This window comes from Rhizoctonia solani, chromosome 12 (assembly GCF_016906535.1).
Source record: "Rhizoctonia solani chromosome 12, complete sequence".
Taxonomy (NCBI): domain Eukaryota; kingdom Fungi; phylum Basidiomycota; class Agaricomycetes; order Cantharellales; family Ceratobasidiaceae; genus Rhizoctonia; species Rhizoctonia solani.
Genome location: NC_057381.1, coordinates 1,486,807 through 1,510,052, shown reverse-complemented (window position 1 = coordinate 1,510,052; position 23,246 = coordinate 1,486,807). Strand labels below are relative to the sequence as shown.

The 23,246-nt window shown below is 48.4% G+C and overlaps 7 protein-coding genes across 7 annotated transcripts; 2 read left to right on the top strand and 5 right to left on the bottom strand.

Annotated features, from left to right (window-relative positions):
* Positions 1 to 262: 262 nt before the first annotated feature.
* RhiXN_11724 (pre-mRNA-splicing factor CWC25) lies at positions 263 to 1,660 on the bottom strand (the record flags this gene model as incomplete). Its single annotated transcript, XM_043331539.1, has 3 exons — positions 263 to 1,243; positions 1,299 to 1,532; positions 1,592 to 1,660. The coding sequence occupies 3 exons, from the start codon at positions 1,658 to 1,660 to the stop codon at positions 263 to 265; spliced, it is 1,284 nt and encodes a 427-aa protein (XP_043185049.1).
* Positions 1,661 to 2,225: 565 nt separating this feature from the next.
* On the top strand, positions 2,226 to 4,563 carry RhiXN_11723 (ABC1 family protein; the record flags this gene model as incomplete). Its single annotated transcript, XM_043331538.1, has 5 exons — positions 2,226 to 2,813; positions 2,868 to 3,065; positions 3,127 to 3,645; positions 3,698 to 4,426; positions 4,483 to 4,563. The coding sequence occupies 5 exons, from the start codon at positions 2,226 to 2,228 to the stop codon at positions 4,561 to 4,563; spliced, it is 2,115 nt and encodes a 704-aa protein (XP_043185048.1).
* Positions 4,564 to 5,300: 737 nt separating this feature from the next.
* RhiXN_11722 (uncharacterized protein) lies at positions 5,301 to 7,315 on the bottom strand (the record flags this gene model as incomplete). Its single annotated transcript, XM_043331537.1, has 9 exons — positions 5,301 to 5,334; positions 5,388 to 5,417; positions 5,475 to 6,324; positions 6,372 to 6,437; positions 6,490 to 6,597; positions 6,653 to 6,709; positions 6,761 to 6,814; positions 6,874 to 6,954; positions 7,027 to 7,315. The coding sequence occupies 9 exons, from the start codon at positions 7,313 to 7,315 to the stop codon at positions 5,301 to 5,303; spliced, it is 1,569 nt and encodes a 522-aa protein (XP_043185047.1).
* Positions 7,316 to 13,115: 5,800 nt separating this feature from the next.
* Positions 13,116 to 15,167, bottom strand: RhiXN_11721 (FAD-binding domain protein; the record flags this gene model as incomplete). The annotated part of the gene is made up of 9 exons (XM_043331536.1): positions 13,116 to 13,277; positions 13,335 to 13,421; positions 13,482 to 14,029; positions 14,083 to 14,245; positions 14,300 to 14,365; positions 14,423 to 14,689; positions 14,753 to 14,790; positions 14,848 to 14,916; positions 14,969 to 15,167. The coding sequence occupies 9 exons, from the start codon at positions 15,165 to 15,167 to the stop codon at positions 13,116 to 13,118; spliced, it is 1,599 nt and encodes a 532-aa protein (XP_043185046.1).
* A 1,992-nt stretch (positions 15,168 to 17,159) lies between these two features.
* On the bottom strand, positions 17,160 to 19,076 carry RhiXN_11720 (Sugar (and other) transporter; the record flags this gene model as incomplete). The annotated part of the gene is made up of 5 exons (XM_043331535.1): positions 17,160 to 17,721; positions 17,769 to 18,657; positions 18,711 to 18,813; positions 18,864 to 18,915; positions 18,964 to 19,076. The coding sequence occupies 5 exons, from the start codon at positions 19,074 to 19,076 to the stop codon at positions 17,160 to 17,162; spliced, it is 1,719 nt and encodes a 572-aa protein (XP_043185045.1).
* Positions 19,077 to 19,558: 482 nt separating this feature from the next.
* RhiXN_11719 (mitotic spindle assembly checkpoint protein MAD2B) lies at positions 19,559 to 20,710 on the top strand (the record flags this gene model as incomplete). The annotated part of the gene is made up of 8 exons (XM_043331534.1): positions 19,559 to 19,628; positions 19,684 to 19,710; positions 19,774 to 19,937; positions 19,986 to 20,116; positions 20,198 to 20,301; positions 20,354 to 20,421; positions 20,473 to 20,568; positions 20,633 to 20,710. The coding sequence occupies 8 exons, from the start codon at positions 19,559 to 19,561 to the stop codon at positions 20,708 to 20,710; spliced, it is 738 nt and encodes a 245-aa protein (XP_043185044.1).
* A 218-nt stretch (positions 20,711 to 20,928) lies between these two features.
* On the bottom strand, positions 20,929 to 22,833 carry RhiXN_11718 (CaiB/baiF CoA-transferase family protein; the record flags this gene model as incomplete). Its single annotated transcript, XM_043331533.1, has 9 exons — positions 20,929 to 21,048; positions 21,100 to 21,145; positions 21,217 to 21,488; positions 21,545 to 21,668; positions 21,720 to 21,891; positions 21,945 to 22,291; positions 22,342 to 22,456; positions 22,509 to 22,620; positions 22,675 to 22,833. 9 exons carry the CDS (start codon positions 22,831 to 22,833, stop codon positions 20,929 to 20,931), a joined length of 1,467 nt encoding a protein of 488 aa, XP_043185043.1.
* Between the last annotated feature and the right edge of the window lie 413 nt (positions 22,834 to 23,246).

The window sequence follows — 23,246 nt, the reverse complement described above, 5'->3', positions numbered from 1 at the left end:
GTTAGCGCAACGAATTATATTCGAAATAATATTCTGATTTAGATTGGTCGCACTGGTAGTAAATGATGCATGTATGTTGTTTTACGATAATAACCTATCTGTCTCGCTACCTAAACCACCAACTTTGGGATTTTAATAACGCTCGCGGGGAGATCTGGATATTGAGGAATATTTAGTATGATACTCTCAACAAATAAATACAATGAGTGGCAAGTAATTATACATCCCAACAACCTTCGACACACATTAGTCCCAAAGTTTCCTAATCACGCTCTCTAACCAAGTCCTTCCTTCCCCTACGAAGCCTCTCAGCCAAGTCAATCCCAGCACCACCGTACAAAGCTTTCTCTTGGTCGCGCATGAACGAACCCTTGCCTCCCTCTTTGCTGGCCTTTGCACGGGCAGCCTCTTCAGCGGCAGCTTCGGCCTCTTCAAGCTTCTTGATTTCCGTAAGCCGGGTGTCACGTTCCGCTTGCATTGCGTCGGCGTTAGAAGACATGGCTGCGAGTCGAGCTGCGCGTTCGGCAGCGCTGAGTTGTGGTGGGCCACGAGGGGGCGAACCAGCCCGTCGATGAGGAACTGGGGAACGACGACGCGGCGGCGGGGGGGAGCGATTACGGGGTGGTGGCCTTGGAGAACGTTCACGGTATCGGGGAGGTGTGCGAGAACGGCTATAAGGTCGGGAACCAGATGGTCGTTCGTTGTCGTGGTTGTCAGAGTATTGCCTGGAGGGGCGAGCGGGCGACCTTGACCTAGATCTACGGCTGTGACGAGGTGGGGTGTCGTCCGAGCGCCTGTATCTAGGCGGAGAGTCGTGGCGGGGGCGACGAGGAGAAGTATCATATCTAGAAGAACGACGGGGGGAGCGATCAGGGGATCGGGATCGATCGTCCCTTCGATGGCTATGTCGGTGCTCATGGCGATCACGCTCGTGATCGTGGTGTCGCCGAGAATCGCGCCCTCTGGGTGATGAAGATCTTTCGTCGCGCTGTCTTTGTTCACGTTTCTTCTCTTTCTTGAGACGTTTGCGCTCCTCTTTGTCCTTTGCCTTATCTTTTTCGTCCATGATCCCTGCTCGCTCTTTCATCGCACGCAAGCGGAGCGGATTGGACATCAGTGATGCGTATTCGGCTTGTTCTTGTTGCTTGATCGCAAACATTGGATCCTCTCGGATTTTGGCCGCAGTGTCTCGAACATTATTTGCGTTTTGTACCGCAATAAAGTTCTTGTGTGATGCACCGACCTAGGGTTGCCCGATTAATATTATCCTACGGGTTCACATAGGGTTATAAACGTACCTTGCTAGACTCGTCACCCTTCAACATCTGATCCACACGCTTCTTTCCCAACAAATAGTCTTCCAACTCGTTTGCGCTTGGTCCTCCTCCAGTTGCCGGCGTTGCGTACATCCACTCTAATTTTTCGACTTTCTTTTTCCCCGTTTGAGCCTCTTGAAGTCGTTGTAGCTCTTGAAGTTGACGTTCTTCCTCAAGCTCCTTCCGAAGTTGGTCGAGTTTCTTTTTCTCCTCGAGCTACGTGAATCAAAATAAGTAAGTGAATAACAACGACAGACGTGTTTGCTATCACATACTGCTTTCTTCTCCTCGAGCCACACCCGCTCCTGATTCTTCATCAGGAGCGGATGCCACGACTTTTTCATGTTCAAGTCGCCACCTAGAAGCAATACACATGATGAGTCGCATTCAGTCTTATATGATGTTTGAGTCGTACGTACCACCCATATTGACTGGCTATAAATTCGTTTATTAGAAAGTGGTGGTTTACAAAACAGCAAGGCACAACAACTGTGTACCGGTGGTTGTTGTGTGGAGATCAGAAGCGAGTGGCAGTGTCGTCTTAGCGCCCTTGAGCTATTACGTAATGAGCTCTATTTGTAAATTAATCTTCTTCCTTCCACCTCCTCAAAATAACCTTATACCGTAATGGTTATTTTATTCCATTAATTAAGTGTACAGCATTTATTGATATATCTGCTCGATAAATGAGGACTTACCTGAAATTCTGTGTGTTCAGATTTTCCTCAGGAGTGACGTGACGTCGTTGGAGTAAAGTCAGTCGGTTTCACCTGCCAAAGGTATCTGAATCTCATATTTAGTACGTACCAACCACACACCTGCTTAGGGTTTATTGACACCGTTCCTCTAACCCTTCAAAAGGGTATTGCTCCTGGTTATTTGTCTTTTGGTTCTATCCCGGCTTCGACCATGTCTTTCTATGCCCTCCAGCGCGGGACTTCACATATGGCATCTCGGGAGCTCTTTCGGCGTCCCCATTCACACTACTTTGGGATAATGAGGCAAATTGGATCTCAGAAACGGAAAGCCTGTCTAAACCCCTTGCATGTACCGTTCCGCTCTGCTCATACCCTTTCCCGACATCAACTCCCATTACACACACCCCCTTCTCTGCTATGGCTCCTCGTCCCCCTGGGCGGCGGGCTGCTCATGTACTCTCAGGAAACTCCTCCTTCAATTAGCTCGATCCTATCTTCTCCCAACATCATACCACGAGGCGCCCCTCCCCAACTTATTCGAATTGATTCGCCTTACGAGTCTCAGACGTCATTGATATCACAACTTCACGAATTTCTCCGCTCCCGAATTTGGGAACCCATACGCACAGGGTTTCGGTTCCTGCACCTCGTAACCATATTCATCCCAGTGATATTGACCACTCCAATTCTTCTTATCGGGTCGCCAGAAGATCGCTACGGGGGTGACAGGTGGGGTGCGGTATGGTGGTACGGGCTTCTTGTCAAAGCAATGCAACGTGCCGGGCCTACATTCATCAAGGTAAATTACCAAATAGTACCGATTATTTAGGGCTTACTCTTGCATCCTTCGCAGCTATCACAGTGGGCAGGGTCACGAGAAGACCTCTTCCCGGCTGTCCTATGTGAGAAGCTTGGTTCATTGCATTCCAACGGGAAACCCCACAGGTTTTCTCATACGAGAAGAGTCATCGAGCGTGTGTTCGGTCGCTCCTTTGACGAGGTGTTTGAGGCCTTTGAGGAATCGCCAATGGGCGTTGGTGCGATTGCACAGGTGCGCCACTAGCCAACTAAGCTCTATACATACGGGAGCTGGCCTCATAGTCACCCATTAGGTTTACCGTGCAACTCTGAAGAGCGATCTACATCCGTTTACCACCAATTCGACTTCAGACAGCGTCGATCAACCCGGTACTGTACCCGCATTTACCCAGGCCCCAAAGACATCTGTCGCCATCAAAATCCTTCACCCACATGTCCGAAAGCATATTTCCCGCGACCTAACCATTCTTTCTGTGTTCGCGAGTGCGATCGATATGATTCCCGGACTCGAATGGTTATCACTTCCTGATGAGGTTCGGGTATTCGGAGAGATGATGAAACAACAAATCGATCTCAGACATGAGGCTCGGAATCTTGTCCAGTTTGAGCAAAACTTCGGACGTGATGGTCAAGGCGGGAAATCGGGCAGGGTACAAACAGCGGTCGTATTCCCTCGCCCATTGGTCAATTGGAGCACAGACGAAGTTTTGGTCGAGGAATATGCCGATGCAGTCCCACTCAAGTATTTCTTAAGACACGGTGGTGGTCCATTTGATCATCGAATTGCTAACTTGGGATTGGACGCGTTCCTGGTCAGTGCCCGTGATCACTGCTCTAGCTACATGCTACTGATACACTTTTTAGAATATGCTCTTATTGGATAATTTCGTGCATTCTGACCTTCACCCCGGAAACATCATGATCAAGTTCTACAAGCCCAGCACTCGCGACATGTTTTTCACCTTCTTCTCTTCAGTTCTTAACAAGTCTGGACCGCCACTCAATAAATTCGCTCATGCCGAATCGGACGTCATTGTCGCGCATCTCCGACGACTTTCGAATTCTCCTGACGAATGGCACCAAGCGCTTGACGAACTTGAGGAGGACGGTTACCAGCCTGAACTGGTACTCCTCGATGCCGGACTTGTAACTGTGCTTTCGGAGAAGAATCGCCGGAACTTTCTTGATCTCTTCCGAGCGATAGCCGAGTTCGACGGATACCGTGCGGGACAGCTAATGGTCCAGCGATGCCGTTCTCCACACCTCGCCATCGATCCTGACGTCTTTGCGCTGAAGATTCAACATATGGTACTAGGGGTCAAGCGCAAGACATTTTCTCTTGGAAAAATCAAAATCGCGGACGTTTTGTACGATGTATTGCGGGCTGTACGGACACACCACGTCCGTATGGAAGCTGATTTTGTGAACACAGTCCTCTCGTTGCTGTTGCTAGAGGGCATCGGGCGTCAACTAGATCCTGACATGGATCTTCTCAAGAGTTCGCTTCCCATATTGAGGCAGTTGGGAAGGCAAACGGCAGCACGAGACGCAATGGCACAGCTTCCCAGTGGAAACGTCGGAGCGATGATCAAGGTTTGTAAATTTGCCACATGCCGCTTTGCTCCTTCGACTAACACATCTGCACGAAGATGTGGGTGTATCTAGAAGCTAGACAGCTTGCTTCATCTACAGTTGTGAACTTGGATGAATTGGTACGATATGACTGGTGAGATTAGTACCTTTTACCCGGATCAATTGGTGTAATTTGACATGTCTTTTATATCAGGCTAAGCCCGAACGTTTGATAATCTTTATCGGTTCCCACCTATACACGATCCCATTCTTCCTTTGAGACTGATTTATATGCCAACTGCTCCTGGACCTGTTTTCATCAATCACTGAGCGCGGGATTGACTGTTATACAATTTATCATAGATATGGCAAAGCGGGCTGGACCTTCAGAGGACATTCCACGAACGCAAATAATGATCACGGCTGACTTAGGCTGCAAAATTACCGCGTGGGTAGAACCACCGTGATGAGATTCCTGCTTACGGAAGTGGGAGTGGGAACTGTGTTACAGAGACAGGTATTTTGATGAGGCTTGATCGACCAGGGTTTGAAACCCCTACTCTGTTCCTGTTGTGAACTATCATACATGATTAGACTTCAGGCGTCTCATCATCCGGCCGACTAGTTGGTTCGCATTGCCTCATTCATACGTCAACGGACCTTTGTCTCTAGTTTTCCAGATGAAAAATAGTGAGGATAGCACAGACGCTTAGTATGCTACACTAATATACACATGTTTGTTTATCGCAAACAGGTAGGAAAACAAAGGCTGGCGTCACGCGAATCATGCTAGGAGGGCAAAAAGCTCAATAACATCGGAAAAAATTACTAAAAAAAACAGCTGGGACAATCTAGAGAATGATATCTTTCTATCTACACTACTTCCTTCTACACACTAGTCTGTGATAGTGAGTTTGGGATAATGGCGCCTACTCATGGAGTCAGCAATAAAGCTCTATAGATACGCATACTAAGTACCCACCTGCATGCACTGCCCCCATATTTCAGGTGTCTTGATCGGGGTAGATTATCAGTCACTTCAATCAATATATAGCAGTGATCAACTTACCGTAATAACGCATCTATGCGACTAAGTGACTTTCTGCATCCCTTACACAAGGTGGTCTCGTCCGCTTTCAAGTTTTCAAAATTCGTTTGCTCGTCCGGAGACAAGAGGCCGTCCTCAACCATAGATTGTTCAGTCCTCCTGTGTCTCTGCATGTGTCGTGGCAAGTCTGCCACTCGACTCATAGATTGACCGCAGGGCACCTTCTTGACGGGACATACGTACTCGCAATCCACGCGCTTGTACTCTTTTGGTCCCTTAGACTTCTTGCCTTTCGTCTTCTTTGGACCTGAGTTGCTGGCCGATGATGTGGTAGTGCCCGGGGTGTCAAAATCGATGAGCTGTTCGTGCGCGGACATTTTTTGGGAACGACCGTAAGGATGGTGACGATCTTTACGGCTTTGTTCGTAACCTTGGACCGACTTTGAGGAAGTACTCCGAGTTAGACGTTCCACGCGCAATGGTCCGTTGTTCGATACAGGTCTTCTAGTTGTCTTCCCCTGTCTTGATGAGTTAGGAGATTCAGTCGAGGCATTTGTAACTTGTGTGCCAGCCAGAAGCTGAGAACCAGTAGGAATAGCTCGCGAAGGAATTGCATGGGTATTGCTAACGGGGCCGCGATTGCTCAAGAAAACGCGCCTCCTGACAGGACCATCGGACTGGTAGCTCAAACTCGAAATCGGGTGCGCAGCTGGGTAGCTCGGAAGGGGTTCCTCTTGTGACACGGGAGAGTCCTCGAAGCCCGAATATGGCGTGCCAAGTGCACTTCGGCCGCGCTGTAGGGAAGCCGGGGACGAGCTAAGGCTTGCCAGTGAGGGGGAAGAGACCGCGAACGAAGTCCACGTATCCTTATCTGTACTCACACTTAGCCGAGTTATCACATGCAGATCTTTGACTTACCTAGGGGGATGCCCTCAAGGCCCAAAGTAACAGGTGACTGCGACCCTCTCTTGTCCAGGGACATACCTGCAGTATTTCGCTCTACCGTCGGACGTTACTTTTGACACTCCCAACGTACCCCTAATGAACTCACCCAACAATGACCTCGCTGGATGATAACGGTGCTCTGCATTGAAGAGCCTAGGACGGTTCTCACCCGGATAAGACGTATATACGTAGGAAATACCTAGAATAAAAAGACGTCAATGAAGGATTACGATAGTGGATGGCCGGATACCGACCCGGAAGGGTTGGTGCCTCAGAACACCCAACCTGCGTGTACGTTGAGTTGCTCCCGTCTATTAACTAATATTAGATACATCATCTCAACGAACTAGCCATCGACTTACATGGCTCATACACTGTTCGACCAAATGCCTGGTAGGGCTCTGAAGGATATTCATCTGGAAGCAAGTCGACCGATCGATAGGCAGCAGAAACATCATTATAAAATCGTACGTACGTTGAGTAGTATCCAGCCCCATACCTTCACTCGAGTTCGAGCTGGTGGCCAAATTTAATTGATATGCAAACGGGGACATTGCTACCAGAGGGTGGAGTGGCGGTATCAGCACTGGTATTCACAGAGATGCTGGGTAGAAATTTGTGAACTTACCGTGATCTCGAAGATGGTGATTATTATCTAGAGAGCCGGGTGGGGCTCCCTGAAGCTTGAACGAGTACCCGGAACCTGAAATTGGTGTCGAGTACGGGGGTTGCACAGAAATTGCGCTACTACCCATAGCGACCACTTCCTGCTCGGGAGAATAAGTCGTAGAGGCTGCCTGAGCCTCCCAACTATTGCTGAGGTCGAAACAGCCGGTGGCCAAATTATTTGGAGCCTCTGCGACGTAATGCGCCGGAGGGGTGAGACCCGTCATCGAGTAAATCCAGTTCATAGCCATTCTGCTCGGGTTGGAAAAGTGAGCTAAAAATCGTACTACTGCTCGAGCTTTTATACACCCTAGCTCGCAGAGTGGCGGCTTGACGCACTATAGCAGAGGCAGACTCGAGTCCAAGTCTTGGAGATATCATACAAAGTCCAATTTCGAGCTCGTTCCGACGTTCTGGATCTCATGACTTCCACACCCTGTCATCGAGACCTTTTCCAGTTCTAGTTCTGTCAGCGGTCGGAGTTCAGATCCGGCGGTATGCTTGGACCTCATTGTAGGCACCGTTTTTGTTCTTGTTAAGGCTTGATGACATGACGTTGAAGCTGTGTGCATAGGCAATTCTAAATTGGATTTATTTGACGATCGTAAATTGACACTCACTACGCTAGTGTCGCTGCCCATCATCACCACCGAGAACGTCCCAATCTGGCGGATCCCTGTATCCTGGGAACCCATATCCCTGGTTCAGCCTTCTGTATGGACAATCACGAAGTCGATCTCCGGAAGTCGGCCATAACGCAAACGCGCGGGCGCTAATTTGAGCTATATTTTGTTCGGAATTATGCCCTGTGCCGAAAGGACCGAGGAAGCCTTCAACGAGGCGGTGCATACGAAAAAGGACATCATTTCTCTGTACTTCGTGGGATATCCAGCTTGTGTCCATCGTGACCTATTGGTGAGACCTGGCTACAATGATACAGCAGCGGCTTCCGAGAACAGCATGAGAACATTCGCTGGATAATGGGTGGTCCTGATTAATGTCGCTCCAGTCAATCCAAGCTGGATATCCTAGTAAAAAAGTGCAAATACGAGATATTGGCCAGTAGGACCACAGAAGAGGTTCGAATGGCTGTCCAGAAACCGTGCGTTGCGTATAGCTCTATTTGCGAGAATTTGCGGGCCTGGTCATGCAGATAGAGTAGCTTGAGAAGAGGCAGTATACAGATAATTGCTGTGGTATCCATAAGGAGAGGTAAAACATCAGGTTGCGCTTAAGAGTTGTATCTTGGGCGCCAGTTATCCTAGATCGCAATCTTAATTTTCTAGACCAACGCCTATCACAGCGGTGGCAACTGTTGGATAAGAGCTTCGGACATCGAGTAGTTTTAGTAGTTTGCCTCGTGAGATAATATCTTAAGACGACTAGTCAGGAGATCCAAACCATGAGAGTGAGTCTATGCATGGAGTTGGGGTCCCGAGTCCATAGTGTACTTCGTACCAGAAGTTGCAAGATAACCTTTCTCTAAGCTGACTTCCAATTACGAGCATCCCAGCACAAGACTCATAGAATGGCGGGAAGAGAATGGTGCTGAGCTCATTCCTCAACTTTCAACAGGTATGAGAAAACCGTACCTTGGAAAACATAACCCACGCGTTCCCCTAATTCACAGGACGGCACCCAGGAGAGCGTATACGTTATGACTCCAATGCACAAGCTGAAAGACTTTGATATTATCTGTGTGTAGATCAATATTTACCGAGAGTTAACGCCGTGGTAAGTATATATTCATAAAACAATCATTCCAGCGACAGAGTAGTTAAAAGCTATTACTTACCCCACGGGTTTTTACGAACATACACTATCCACTTCCTCCAGAGCCGATTTTCATACAATCAACTCGAACAAGTTGAATGGTTTCTAGAATAGCCCAGGTAAGTAGACCCCCATGTTGATTGACTGTCACTTTTTTGCCACTATATACTCCCAACCTTTGTGTCCTAGCTTAGTTACCCGTAGATAGCCCCACGGTCAACTGGGTAACATTGTGGCATATCAAGGCGCTCTAACCTTAGACTTTAAATAAGTCTATGTAGGAGCAAAGCATGATCACCGTGCAGCATTCATGAAATGAGCCTGGCGTGAGCAGTTTTGCAGCACCAGCTACTAATACACTCACTGCGTTCTCCTTCTACCACCTCTTATCGAGAGGCGACAGCGCTAATAGTATTTATGTTCAGCGCCAGACAAAACCTGGTGGTGAGGGATATGGAATCGGATCTGGGTATGAACAAAGACAATTGTTATTTATCAAAGAAAGCAGTTGGTGGCGACCTATAATTTAAAATGAGAAGCGCACTGTTCTGATTACCTACGTTGATACGCTACGCTTTATTTGGCACCCCTGACCTTTGTTTATGGACAATTACCTAGTCTGGGATACTTTGAGAGATGTAAATCAATTTGTACCTTGATGCATAAGCTTAGTAATATGTGTGCTTATCTGTCTATCTGACTACCGTTCATGACACATGATCACAAGTGGGTTGACCAAATAGAAGTTATGTAAAGAGTAACATGCACGTGTCGCGCAGAATTTAGTCTATCCAGTCCAAAGCTACGAACTCAATCTCTGTATCTATCATCGATGACCTGGCGCTCGTAGTATTCTATGCTTATTCTTGTGCGGTTTGACTTATGTGCCATCCAATACTTCTGGTAAGACAGATTTTTTGTGTTTAAAAAAGGCGCATTGGTGATCGCGGCCGAATCAATAGCGGCTTCAACATTTGTCAGTTTCAATTTATTAGCGTCAGGAGCAATAGTGCGGCTTGCTTATTAGTTTCTATCTAGCTTTAAATAATTAGGGAATAAGGTGGACGTCAGCGATCGCCCACTACCTGGCCCGCGGATGTACGCTTTTAATTGGCGCTGAAGCGAAAATTCGCCATATATGCGCACTTTCTCGCCAACAAGAGCAAATTTGAACAAAAAACGTGGTAAAGTTGTGTGGATAACAAATGGGAGTACGAGACTATTCTTCAAGCTTCAGTATATGTGCTATACGTGGTGGTGCATCGAAAATACACCCAGGTTGGATGGATTATGTGTTGCAAGAAACCTGTGGTTCTTGTTCGCAAGCACTTGTAATTCGGCCTCAACAGATTAATCAGGTCAGCAAGAAGTTCTGGGGTCCTTTTCTGTATATTTGGAAACTAATACAATTCGTCCAAGTAAAAAAATCTATAAAAAAGGGAGAAAAGTGATTATGCAAGGATATATACTTGAACACAGCAACGTATATCATAGTTGAGATACTGAGTGATAACTCAAACTCTGAGCACACGATCCATTTATGAGTGAATGACAAAGACCCCGGAGCCTGTAGATCAGCTGAGAAATCGATCTCGAGCAACAGCGTCACTCACGTATCACGTGCAGGCCGCCAAGGATGCCCGTATTTTGAATGCAGCGTCGTAAAAACTAGGACTAATGAGATTTGGACCACGTATATACACCTATACGTATATTTTGCACAACTTTACCACGTTTTTTGTGCGAATTCATCCTAGTTGACGAGAAACCTCGGATTCATTGTGATTTTTGCCTCAGCGCTAAGTAAAAGCGTGCATCCGCGGGCTAGGTAGTGGGCGATCGCTGACGCCCACCTTATGGATAAGTTTTGTCGTTAGAACTTGTACTGACTCTTCGGTAGACATGGATAGGCACTTTGCATGAGCTCCCAGCAAAGGCTGGCTCGAGAATTGGATTATGCGACACCTTTTGGAGAGATACTTGTACCAGCTATCAACAATACCGATCCGGCTTCTATCCTATCTGTTAGTGCTCACGATATCAACTACTACTCGCGTGAACCCACAGTCAGCCCTTAAACATGGTTATGTGTGATTTCTTGGCCCTTTCGACATCCCTAATCCCCTTGGCACAGTCAAAGGTGGCTCCCCGTTAATATATAGCTTTCACAGATGTCCGAATCTTGACTCATAATCCCCAACATTGCATGCACCCTGTAGTACCTACCCCCAAATTTTGGTGGGCATGTTTGGGTCAATACGCGCCTATTTGGTAGATACGATCTGGTGAATATTCAATCTCCGTCATGAGGATATACTCTACCATACGACCGAAAGGTACCACACGAAGAAACTCAGAAACTAAATTGTTCATCTGACCCTGCGTCGAAGCTTGAGCCTCAGGTATCCATGGAGCTTTCAAGCCTCCCACTAGATCCCCTACGTTGGGAGAAAACGCTATGATATATGTAAATGATCCGGTGCTCGGAGATCAAGGCAGATATTTAAGCAACGAGACCTTCATTATGATATAGAGGAGGTCCGCCACCAGCGGATACGTGTATGCCCATCCACGCGATGTGAATTACCTTTTTGGCTTCTGGCGTTCGGGTGGTTACCTTAGTTGGTGTGTCCTACGTGGCTCTAAGATTAACACGATGTATGTATGATAAGATGTATAGAGGGAGAAGAGAGGTCGTTTTCTGGTCGGTTGCAAGGAGATACTTGTGGAACTAAGGACCGGGCATTATGCCCAGTCTGGGCGCTCTGATATCTTTTGCTAGCGTAGGGGCGTGTTTATCCAGTATTATTATTATTATTATTATTATTATTTGGGGGGGGGGGGGGACTTGGCCAGCTTACTTTGGGCCTCGTGTGCCCACTCGATTTCACTACCCGGAAAGATGCAGCCGGGTGGGGCCCAAATGTAAAGTGGCAGGAGTTTGGGTGTATCGGAATATCGGCGGTGTTAACACTGTGGGCATGCTCGAAAGTTGACATACTTCAGTGTGCGGGTGCTAAAGGTTCCCGCCACATGAGAGAAAGGGTTTGATCAAAACCTCCGTTGTGCTTGATTACGGGGCTTCGGTTATGGATTGATTGCTGACTGTAGCCGATGCAGATATTGCCTCGACATGTAGCCACAATAACAAACAGCACGTGTATTTGTTGCGCACCCCAAACCCGAAATTAATCAGGAGTGATATGGACATTCTAATCACAACCGAAGTGTGACAAAGCCGCTACTGTAAGCGGGCCGAGCGTGGTAAATCCCTACTATATATGTCAAATTGGATGGCGTCGAAGTTCCGAGTGGAACTGTACAGAATTACCCATTATAGTAGTGCTTTCCTATCGCTCCTAGAAATGCCTGTGAGAGTGGAGGTGTGGTGTGTAATGATAATCTTCGGCTATATAACAATATGTATATAGTCACATTAGGATTCTAGAGCTCCGGAGATTGTTTGAGAAATGACTAGCTTTTGTCCAGAGGTATGTCCCTTGACAAATCTATAGACTTACTCGTCGCCCCCGCATCGAAAACACGTCAATAAACACGGGAGTAGGTTCAACCTGAAGGGTGGCCAATGTACACCCTGACTTCCGCCATAGCATCGATTGAGCTGTTTCAAACAATGGAAATAGAAAATACAAACAATCAAACCCACCGTGTGGACTTTGCGTAGAATAGCCTCACCCTTCGACCCCAAAGTTCCATCGGGGAGTGCGGGAAACCACGGGCAGGGAAATTAGCGTCTGACCATCGGCTTGTTCCAAGGGGATTTCCGGTGGCTAATCCAATGGTTTGGGACCCTTCTTCGCGCGGCAATATAGTGTGTGTGTGCCGACGTATCAGGACTAAAGCCTGCCCTGATTCTTAGAGCCGTTGGGGACCTAACTTCCAAATACTTTGACATCGTAACAGCCAGAACACTGGTTTTAGGTGTATGCAGTACCAGAGAGCAACAGCGCATTATTCAACTTGCTGAGAGATTATGGTCTTTGACCCCCCCCCCTCCGTTCATGCTGCTGAGCTGGAAGTGGCGCAGCTCTTTTCTCAGTTTACTCCTCTCGCTTATCGAATATACTACAGCACCACGACAACAGTGAGAGTAAAAAATAGATTAGACCTCGATACAATAGATTGAATGGGAAGTTTGAAAGTCAAGTTGAACAACTATGGCCATGGTCAAGGTGGTTTCGAACAGAACATTTCCTCATCCCACACGATAAACTAAGTAGACTACCATACCCTCTGCCATTGATGCAACGATTATGCTTAAGCACACGTTGAATGCGCTTTGGCCGCAAGCGTAGGCGAGCCAACACCGTGCCACACTTGGAACACGTTGTTCGGGTCCCACTTGGCTTTGGCGCGAAGCAGAGCGGGATAGTTGCTGCCCCAGTAGGCCTCGGCTGCGTTCGGCTCACTGATGTCGGACTGAGTGATTAAGACCACGTGAGGTTAACAATGAAAAGAAGGCGCCGACTAACGTACCTCTCCGAAGTACGCTCCCCCATCCTTCGCAAACTCGCGTAGCAGTGGGGCAGTCACGCCAGAGGCAATGTGCCAAGGTGATTGATACTGAGCCAACAAGTATGTTAGCGGGCGTATTCCATAACAAGATAGGAGCGAAAACCCTACCCAAGCAGGAGTAACACTTGTAGCATTGGCAGCGGCGGGATGATCTCTTGCAAAGCGTAAAGGTCCTGTCATACCAATGATAATAAAATCTTTTTTACTAGCCCCAACCAATATCTCCGCGAGACCTTCCGGGTTTGACTCGTAGTATCGCCTAGGTACAAGGCGCGACGGTAAGCTACCGCCAGCACCGCCAGCGGGAGAGTCGGAGCCACTTGCTAGTGACCGAGTGAAGAAATCGTACCAATCCATGTAGCTTGCATAGATTGGAGTACCGTCTACGGTAGATTCGAGGTCGGTACTAAGCACCCCTTGCTTGGCTAGCCAAGAGGTAAACGGCATCATTGTCTCCTTTAGCGTGGAGAGAGTCGCAAAAGCCGGCTGGGCTAGCGCAATGATACTCAGGCTTTTGCCTGAGAATATTGTCGCTCCACCTACACCCAGATCGCCCAGTGTGGGAGCAAGCTTGACCCATCGAAGGACTATTTCCCGGACCACGGATTCGGACATGTTAGCGGTTAAAGCATTGAAAGATACGACATAGACTTCGGCTCTGGGATGTGTACGGTATGTCACCTTAGTCGTTGCCCCCCATGTACCCCACCTCCGCCACGAACTGCCCAGAAAAGATCGGGGCTGGAGCACTCGCTGATAGTTCGCAGCTGACCATCGGCAGTCACAAGCTCCATTTGGACCATGTTATTGAGGCCTAGTCCTAGCGACGGGGAGAGCAGTGAGTAACCGCCACCAAGAGGGAAGCCACCGGCCTATAATTCAGCGTTGAGAGCAAGTACCATATCAAACATAAAGATCTTGCTTACTGATCCTACTGAAGATGCACCCCCTCCTACGATAGTACGATTCACCGAGTTGGCAAACTTGTACGCCTGAGGACAGGACTGCATTAGCTACACATGAGGTTCATGACGGAAGATGCATCTTACCTCGCCCCACTGAACGCCAGCGCCCACTGTTATCACACCACCATCCACATTCGCTGAGCATCCTTCAGGTGTGAATGTGTGGTTGAACTGAATCCCATTCAGCTTGTGCGTCCATAGTGCAAACCCGCCCCTCCCGGAGCTCCTGCCAAGTAAATCGTGGCCTGTGTTCTTGATGACGATGCGCAAGTTGTATCTGGTAGCGAAACGGACGTATTCAACCACATCCTGAGTTGTTTCTGCGTGAACGGAGTAGTTGGGAATACGACCCTGGTCACATGTTCTATTGTGCACAGGGGTCGTCGCGTTACAATTATCTGTGGGGGCACAGACCTCCGAGTTGATATATTGATATGTTGGAAAGTGCTCAACTAATATATGTGGCGTTAGTGACGGTACCAAGCTATGACCTGTTGCTTTATTCTTACCCCTCCAATTGGAACTATTCGTATTTTTTGCAACTTCAATGCAGGCTGCCTGGTTAAAGCTTGGACCATCTGCACGCTGATTCAGATTGCCAATCGGTCTGAGCGTACCGTAAAAACTGACCTTTGTAGCACACGGCGCCAATTGGTCGCTCGGAATGAAGCCGCCCAGAAATACTGGCATTGAACTGAGCCAGAACATCTGGAGGCGGAAAGCACGGCTGATCTGCGAGGCAAAACTCAATGTCGGCGCTTCGGGGCGGTAGGATACTGGCAGATGCAACGACAAGGGAGCATACTCCCAGTAGAATATAGCTGGACATAATGCGAGTAAGAGTTCAGATCCCTTTTTGTGGATGTATTAGCGGGTGAGTACATTGGACTCGCTTTGGTCCAGTATAAATAACATACAAATTGGCCGCGCTTACCGCGCGGTGTCGCGCGCCTCGCTGGACGTACTCACAGTTCAAAGAGAACCAGTTCGGGTTTGAAACTCTCTTTATCGAATCACAAATACAAATTCTTACAAGCTAAATACTAGCCTGATCACGATAGCGGATACACAATGAGGGTAGGATATCAACCAGGTAATCCTATGACCAACAAATGGCCAAGCGGCATTTAGAATTTTCACTACAAATTGTACGATCTGTGTTGGTCTGACTTTAAACTCTCGTAAGAGGCCAACGTTTTAGCACCCGCTGCTTTATATACCGAGACATCGCACCAGAAAATCGGGGGAAAAAGATCTATCTAGGGTTGGAAAACATATCCTCATCTCTTTAATGATACAAAAGAGAAGTGTACATAATTGCTAAGCGTAGGAGACGGTCAACCAGTCAAAAAGCGAAGCGCAGGCACAAAATCTGACAGGTAAACTTTTGGTGTGCCGTCTCAAATCAACAAAAACTCTAATTTTGTGGCTACGGCATTGTCATTTAAGTCCTTGGTGACTTCCTGAGGCTACTCTATCGTATCTGCCATAAGTACGGAGCAGGGGCAGATATATGCTACTTGGATATTGAAGGTAGTCGCGCTGCTGCTACATTTGGCTGTGGCATGAATACGGAAGGTAAATGCTACACGCAAAAGATCTTGGCTAAGAGCTACGTATACATATGCAAGAAAATAAACAAGAGACTTGGGGCTAAGAGCCTGTCGTTATACGGGGCTTTCTCCGGCCTATGGCGAGCTTTCCTTCTGAGTTTGAGTTTGGCTACTTACCCTGCCGTCGGACCAGACTGTTAGTGTATATAACACATGCACGTATAGCTAACTAAACCACTAGTTGTTCTAGTATACATTGCTTGTTCTCAAAAAGATGCCAGTGAAGGAGCCTGGGTCCACTTTGACCGCCCGGGATTGTCAACTGGGCCACCCAAGGTAACAGCCGTTCTGATCGAAGGCTTAGGGTGGCAGAGAATTACGAGACTGTATGTTTACTCCCAGTAGTTTATAGTACACTATAGGACTCAGTCCCAACACGACGTAGACTAAAATAGGATTCAAAAAAGTGAGTGTAAGAGGGTTTACACACATAAAATATCGCACGAAAAGCCTCCAGCGACTGCGTTTCACCTACCACAATATCACCGGCCCGGTAAGACAAGGGTTACCAAAGATTACAAGATGTACGGAGGTTTGCCTCGTCAACTCGCAAAATATGAGATAAATCTACAACAACAGACAATAGTCACAAGCCAACACAGCACGAGACTTTCTGCCAAAAGCCGGCCTGATAACGTGCGACAAGATGCCCAACTTCGAACTCGATATGCTGGACGATCAATTGGGATGGGCAAGATGTATGCGGATATCGATATTGATTCTTCATATGAAAGGAGCGATAACGGAAGCCAAGAGGGTAATAGGATATTGTGCATGGAGCATGACCACGTTCTCTCAAGCCAGATTGGATTTACGTGCCGATAGTAATAACTTTGGCCGCAGGAGGCTGAAGTATGCGTATCTCGTACATACCGAGACGGATCAAACATATGCCCAATAATTACCTCTAAGCGAACTAGTAGCCAATTTGATCGGGGGTACCCGGCAACTAGTGCGTTATCGCTCCATCATCAGTGACGTCAGAAACGGAAAACAAAGGTCAGTGTTGCCCGAACTGACTGGGCGTGTGTTTGTGCCATTAGCAAAAATTCTTTAGGTGCAGTGCAAATTAGACCTTGCCAATAGGTTATGCATCACTCAATGGATATGTGAAAACAATCGTACGGTCATTCCAAACTATAAAGAAACAAATAGTACACAAGTAGCCCGAGAAACGCCACAAGACATAAGATCATACACTACGCGATTCAACGCCTCTCTTCAGCGACAGAGGGCATAACATTAACCTGCTGACTCCTCTCGAAACGCTCATCCACGTGCTTCTCATCATTCCAGCCAGAACCGGTCGAAGAGCCATAGCGGCGGAGACCCTGTCGAATCTGGTCACGGTCCTCCTCACGCATACGCTTAAAGGCAAACTTGTTATCGGAAAGCGAGCGGGTAACAAGTGAGCCCTCGAAGAGATCACCGATTTCCTCGAGCGAGTATCCACCAGTCTCGGGAAGGAAGAAAATGGTCCAAAGGACACCGAGCATGGTGGTACCAGCATAAAGGAGGTAAGTACCATAGGTGATATCTTCGAGAAGGATGGGAGTGATTTTGGAGATGGTAAAGTTGAAGAGCCAGTTGGACATGAGACCGATGGACATGGTGAGTGAGCGCAAGTGGTTGGGCTGCGACTCGGACATCACGGGCCAAGGGGCGACAGACCATCCGAACGAGTAAAAGGTGACATAGAGGTAGATGGCCACAATGGCGACGTAGGAAGTAGGAATAACCGTGCCATCAGTATGGATCTTGAGGTAAGCACTGGAATACAATCAGAATCAATTCGGATCGGCAAAGTCTAGACTCACCCAATGAAGCACATGCACACAACCTGGCCGAGACCTCCCCAGATCAACAAACTCTTCCTGCCGAGTTGCTCCACACCAAGGCCGAGAACGAGCGCGGTCATGACAATTTTAACGATACCGTAGATACCCGTGCCGAGCAAGCTAGCAGACGAGCCCTTCAGACCAAGCGACTCGAAAATCTTGGGCGAGTAGTAGTTCATCGAGTTGACACCAGTCCATTGTTGGAAGGCCATGAGAATAAATGGCAGGGAGCAGCGGTAGAACATCTTGCGAGATGAAGTCGCCTCACGGAACTGTTGGGCAAACGAGAGCTTGACGCGACCCTCAAAGTCGGCCTTAATGAGCGCGTATTCGTCTTCAACGACACGATCATTGATGCTGACACTACGCAGACGGGCAAGAACCTTCTTGCACTCTTCATCGCGTCCTTTTTCAGCAAGCCAACGAGGAGATTCGCTCTGGAAGAGCATGAAGACGACTAAAAGGAGACCAGGGAGCATCTGGAGGGCAAATGCGATACGCCATTGTTGAGGAACATCATTGGAATCGCCGTATTGCTCGAGGAGGCCGTAGTTGACCCAGAAGGAAAAAGCGATACCGAACACAATGGCGAGTTGGTACATGCCAGTAAGACGACCACGGATCAAACGAGGGGCCGACTCAGAGACATATGTTGGGACCACCACACTGACCAATCCAACTCCCAAGCCACCGATGAACCTGCCGATATAAAGCTGGTTCAAAGAGCTACGGGGAGATTGGCCGCCTAGAGCAGGGACAGTTTGAAGGATGGAGCCGATGAAAAACAAAAATGCAGCAACAAATAGAGCTTTCTTGCGACCAAAGCGATCAGAAATGAACGCCGCAGACATAGCGCCGAAGAAGCATCCTGTGAAAGAGTTAGGGGATATCTCGGAGTAGAATCACGTGGTGATTGCTCACCTCCTTGAAGGACTGTTACGATCCATCCTTGAAGATTGGCATAGTCCTTGGCCATGGAGGGCGAGTCAAGACCAAACGAGTGCTTGAAGGACTTGCGCGGGAGCTATACATTCCTGTCAAAGATAGATTCTTTACCCTCTAATGTCCACTTACAATGCCACCGATGAGACCAGTGTCCCACCCGAAGAGCATACCACCCCAGCAGCTGAAACTGAGTTAGCAGAGATAATAGTTTTCAGCCATTTTAACTCACGCGCTGATCGCCATTAGATAGCTGGATCGGTTCACCACCATGTCTCTCCATAACGAGAGTGGTTTCTCGTGAGTGGCATGTACCTTGTTGTCGGCGAGCTCTTGGTCAGACATGATGATAGGAAAGGGCAAGAGGGACAGCCTAGAGAACACACGGCTCGCAGCGGTGGTTTTTATGTGCGAAGGCGGGGACCCCGGATGCCCCCGTGGGGAGTAACGGCTTGGCTTAAACCTTAGCCGGCCCGCCTTCCCGCGTCCCTGACCGCGGTCCGTGGCTACTATGTGCCTGGCTTAGTTGGCCACGTGCGAGATGGGTATATATACCTTTGCGATAGCCTTGGCAATGGCATATTCACTTGTGCAAGTTTCTGTGCGCTGTCATCTCCAACCTCTCCCATTCGAAGTGGCATTCTGGTGTGCCCGGTAAACCTGAGCTTCTAAGAAGGCTGAAACTATTGGCATAGAACCATTACTAATTGACGCTCTGGCCGTCGAGGGTCAAGGTGCCAAGAGATTGGCTACGGGACCCTCCGGCCCGCGTTAATATCTTATCACGTGCACGTGAACGGTTGGAGCAACCTTGCCACTCCCGCTTGATGGACCAGTCCAAGTCCAAGTCCAAGGCCGCAGTTGACCATTCCGGCGAAAGAGGGCTCACCTTCAATCGTCAGTTACACACACCTGCATTCTCATGCCAGACTGACGGTTTTTCTCGTTAAAGAAACCGTTAGAGAACTTGTTGAATTTTGTGCGTCATGTGCCTTGCTTGGATTTGACTTTGCTAGGGCGTTCTCTGATTTGGCATATACAGTAGAAGTTGCAATTCATACGATTCTTTTCATTCGAGGTGTCTATCCTCCCGATTTATTTGTTCGTCGGCGAAAGTGGGACGCACCGGTTTATCAGTCGCGCCACCCCGCGTTGAACGAGTATATTGCGGGCGCAGTGGCCGCAGTTCGCGATGAGCTTCTATTGGTAGGCACGAATATCTCTATCATAACCAGGCTACAATGCATCGCGTAGGGTACAGTAGACAAGATGGTCATGGTTATCAAAAGCGGTCAAGACATAGCACTAGAAAGGTACATCTTTTCGTTACAGACGGTGGTCCAGCCCGGCCCGTCCGAGATGAGTAGATGGAACAAAGACATGGTGTACGCTATCTTGTCTCGTCGTTTCTTGGCGCATCAAACTAATTTACTGTTTTTTCATCATCCCTACCTCTCCTGTTACAGAGTTCAAAATTCGTTGCCGTTTCTCGCGTTGCCCCAGCATTTTCGTTCGTTTCTGGTAAAGTTAAGTTTAGTAGAGGCCCAATTGGGCGACCTGCCATCAGATGGTGTGTCTTCTCATCAGCCCTGGGTTCCCATTTTCCCTTACGCTCATCGCAGAAGACATGTCATTTGGTATCTTTCTTGAGCTTCAAGATGGTGTTAGCCCGTCCGCTTGTACAGGCTCCGTAAGTTTCCTTGCATTTTTCACATATAGTCACAACCACCGATGTATTTAGGACCCCCCACCATGGATCGCGGCCTATCCACAGCACACCTCGGCTGGAACTTCTGACGATGCCGAATTACGCGTTATACGGGCCCTTGAGACGGGCGTAATTGATGCAAGTTTTCTTTGCCTCGTGCTAATCCCTATTTCTTATTTTTTTTTCTCAATAGCTGGCACTGGTTGTTCAAGAGTCTGGTGAGAAACTGAGCAGGATCAGTAAAGCGGCTGGAAAGAAGGCCCTGAAATGAGGCCCGGTCGGGATCTGTCTTGCCCAGCAAGGTTATGTGGACAGAAGGCATGTATAAAACACGTGGCAAATGAAGTCCTGATACCGGTCAGCCTTCGAAATTGGCAATCCTGCCACTGGGGTGATGAACGCATATTTACGTCGTCATTACAATTCTTGTCTCTTCACAGCCCAGCCGTGATCGGCATGCCCTCCCCGTTTTCCTCCCCTATCCGCGACTCATCGTGGAAGCCATTGGGGCTGAGATGCATTGAGTCCATTAGGTGCAACCCCGACTTTGACTGGTGTCTCCGACATCACAGCTGCATGGCGCAGGGCCCGAAGTTGTCCGAATTCAGCCTACACTCTTATCGTCAGCCCACCATTAATTTTTGGATCTACACTACGTACCGGCACGTCGACAAGAAGGTTTTCTATTTCTGGGGCTTGGGGTATGCTACGCGATGGAACTCGATCCCCTTGGAGTGCCGGTGTTAGTTGTCCGAGTGAACGGAGCCAATAACCGACCCCCAATAAAGAAACATCAACGTTCCAACTTCCACCTTCCTAAATTCCTCGGTAATCTTTTTACTCAGGCGGCAAACGCGCGAGGTGATACGACTTGCCTTGATCCGACGTGCAAGTGCAGCATTAATGCCAAGAGTGAGTAAATGTCCCCCACCGTGGTCTAGTGCTTGAACCGGGAGCGCTTGGATGGACGAGTGGCTGCCGGGATCTGTGGTGGAGGCTTCCGCTTCTGCGATGTTGAACCCTGTTGCCGCCTGGACGAGGGAATCGAACTATCGCGTCGTACTTAGGGAATCAATGGCCGTAACGACAGAATGCGAGTACACACCCCTCGACGACCTCCCCAAGGCCCTTCGGTTCCGTATGCACTGAGATTCGCTGTTATGATTCCGGGATATTCTTCGGCAAGTACTTCGGGGCTGAATCCGCGCCTAGCGAGTGAGCCAGGTCGACTGGTTGCATATATGAATAACCCATTCCATCTTGGGTTAGAGGGTACTTACTAACTCTGAAGCAAGACGTCTGCGTCTTTGAGCAAGTTCCTGAAGATCGCCAGATCAGATTCATCGTTCAGGTCGAGCTGGATAGTTCGTTTGCCGCGGGACGTGTCTATATCAAGTGCGGGAAGCGCCGGTAGATTGGGAGACGTGATCCAGATCACGTCAGCTCCATGAGCTAGCCAAATGTCAGCAGCGCAGCTATGGACCGGGGAAATAACGGGACTCTACCGGCCAGCGTGCGCCCGCACACGGGCCCAGCTATCACCCTCGTCAAGTCAAGAACTCGCACGCCAGCCAAAGGCATGTCTCCCGGTTTCGTCGGAACTTTCCAGACCGGGGCTTCTCCGGTTTTGGTGAGCGATACTTGCAAGGGTGGATTGCCAGCCGAGTGAATTCCACGCGGATGAGCGTCCCATTCGTCGAAAGAGCGAATTTTGGAGACGCATCCTCCAGCAAGCGTCGCCGCATCTTCGAAGTCTTGGCTCAGCCAAGACTTGAAGACTTTCGCGACTTGGTCTCGGGAGGGAACGGGGCGGATCGGAAGGCCGAGCACAGTGAGTATGATATCTCGATGACTATACACGATTAGGGGCTCTCTTTGTGGATCTCGAGGGGATGTACATACTGTGGAAAATTGGTATGAATTCGAACGTGTCCATCTTGCGTTTCGTATACGCCTGCCAATGGGTCCCAGGCGTTTGGGGTCAACTTGCCGTCTAGCGTAACCCAGGCTTCCGACTCTAGCAGGGTAAAAGTAATTAGTGCAAACGGTCTCTGTCTGAATCAGCCTACTAAAGTCCAAGACTGCGTGTCTAGAATCGACTGATACTGTTTGGGGTTCGTTGCGTCCTTGCCGAAGTTGATGGACATATGCACTGGATAGAGCAGAACATGCGATTGTAGCCTGCATTCCATATTCATTGTAGACCAGTTTTAAAAAGATTCAAGAGATACACACCTGAGCAATTGCCCCGACTCGAAAAGCCGAGGATGCTGGATTAGCAGGTCCCGTAAGCTCAAGATTTTTGGTTGCCTGCACAGGAAGGTTAAGCCCAGGAAGCGTCCATAATTTATTGATGATACATCTAGTCGATTCAAGTGTGGTATGGATTGCCATGGATGTTCTGTTCTGGTTGGCAGGTACAGTTGATACCGAGACTAATAATAGCCAATCACGTCATCTGCAGATACACAGCAATCATCTTGCTTTTGTAATGTCAGTGGCCTTCATGTGGCTGGTGCATCTGAATGAAAAACACTATAGTTTGATCTTTCAATTCTCAGTCATGGCTTGATTGCGTTGAGGCTAGCGATGTGCTTTTAAGAATAGCCATGTATCATTGACGTACTGGTTCAGCGACCTTGGCCTGGCTGTTTTTAGAGCTACAGAATCATATGTACTGCGTTTTTATTAATTCATAGTTAGCGAGCTGAATGAGAACAAGACAAACCGCTCACAAACCGAGAACACTACTCAGAGAGAGAGACTGCAGGGGGGGGGGGGTTAGCGTTAGACCTGGTACAGGTGCT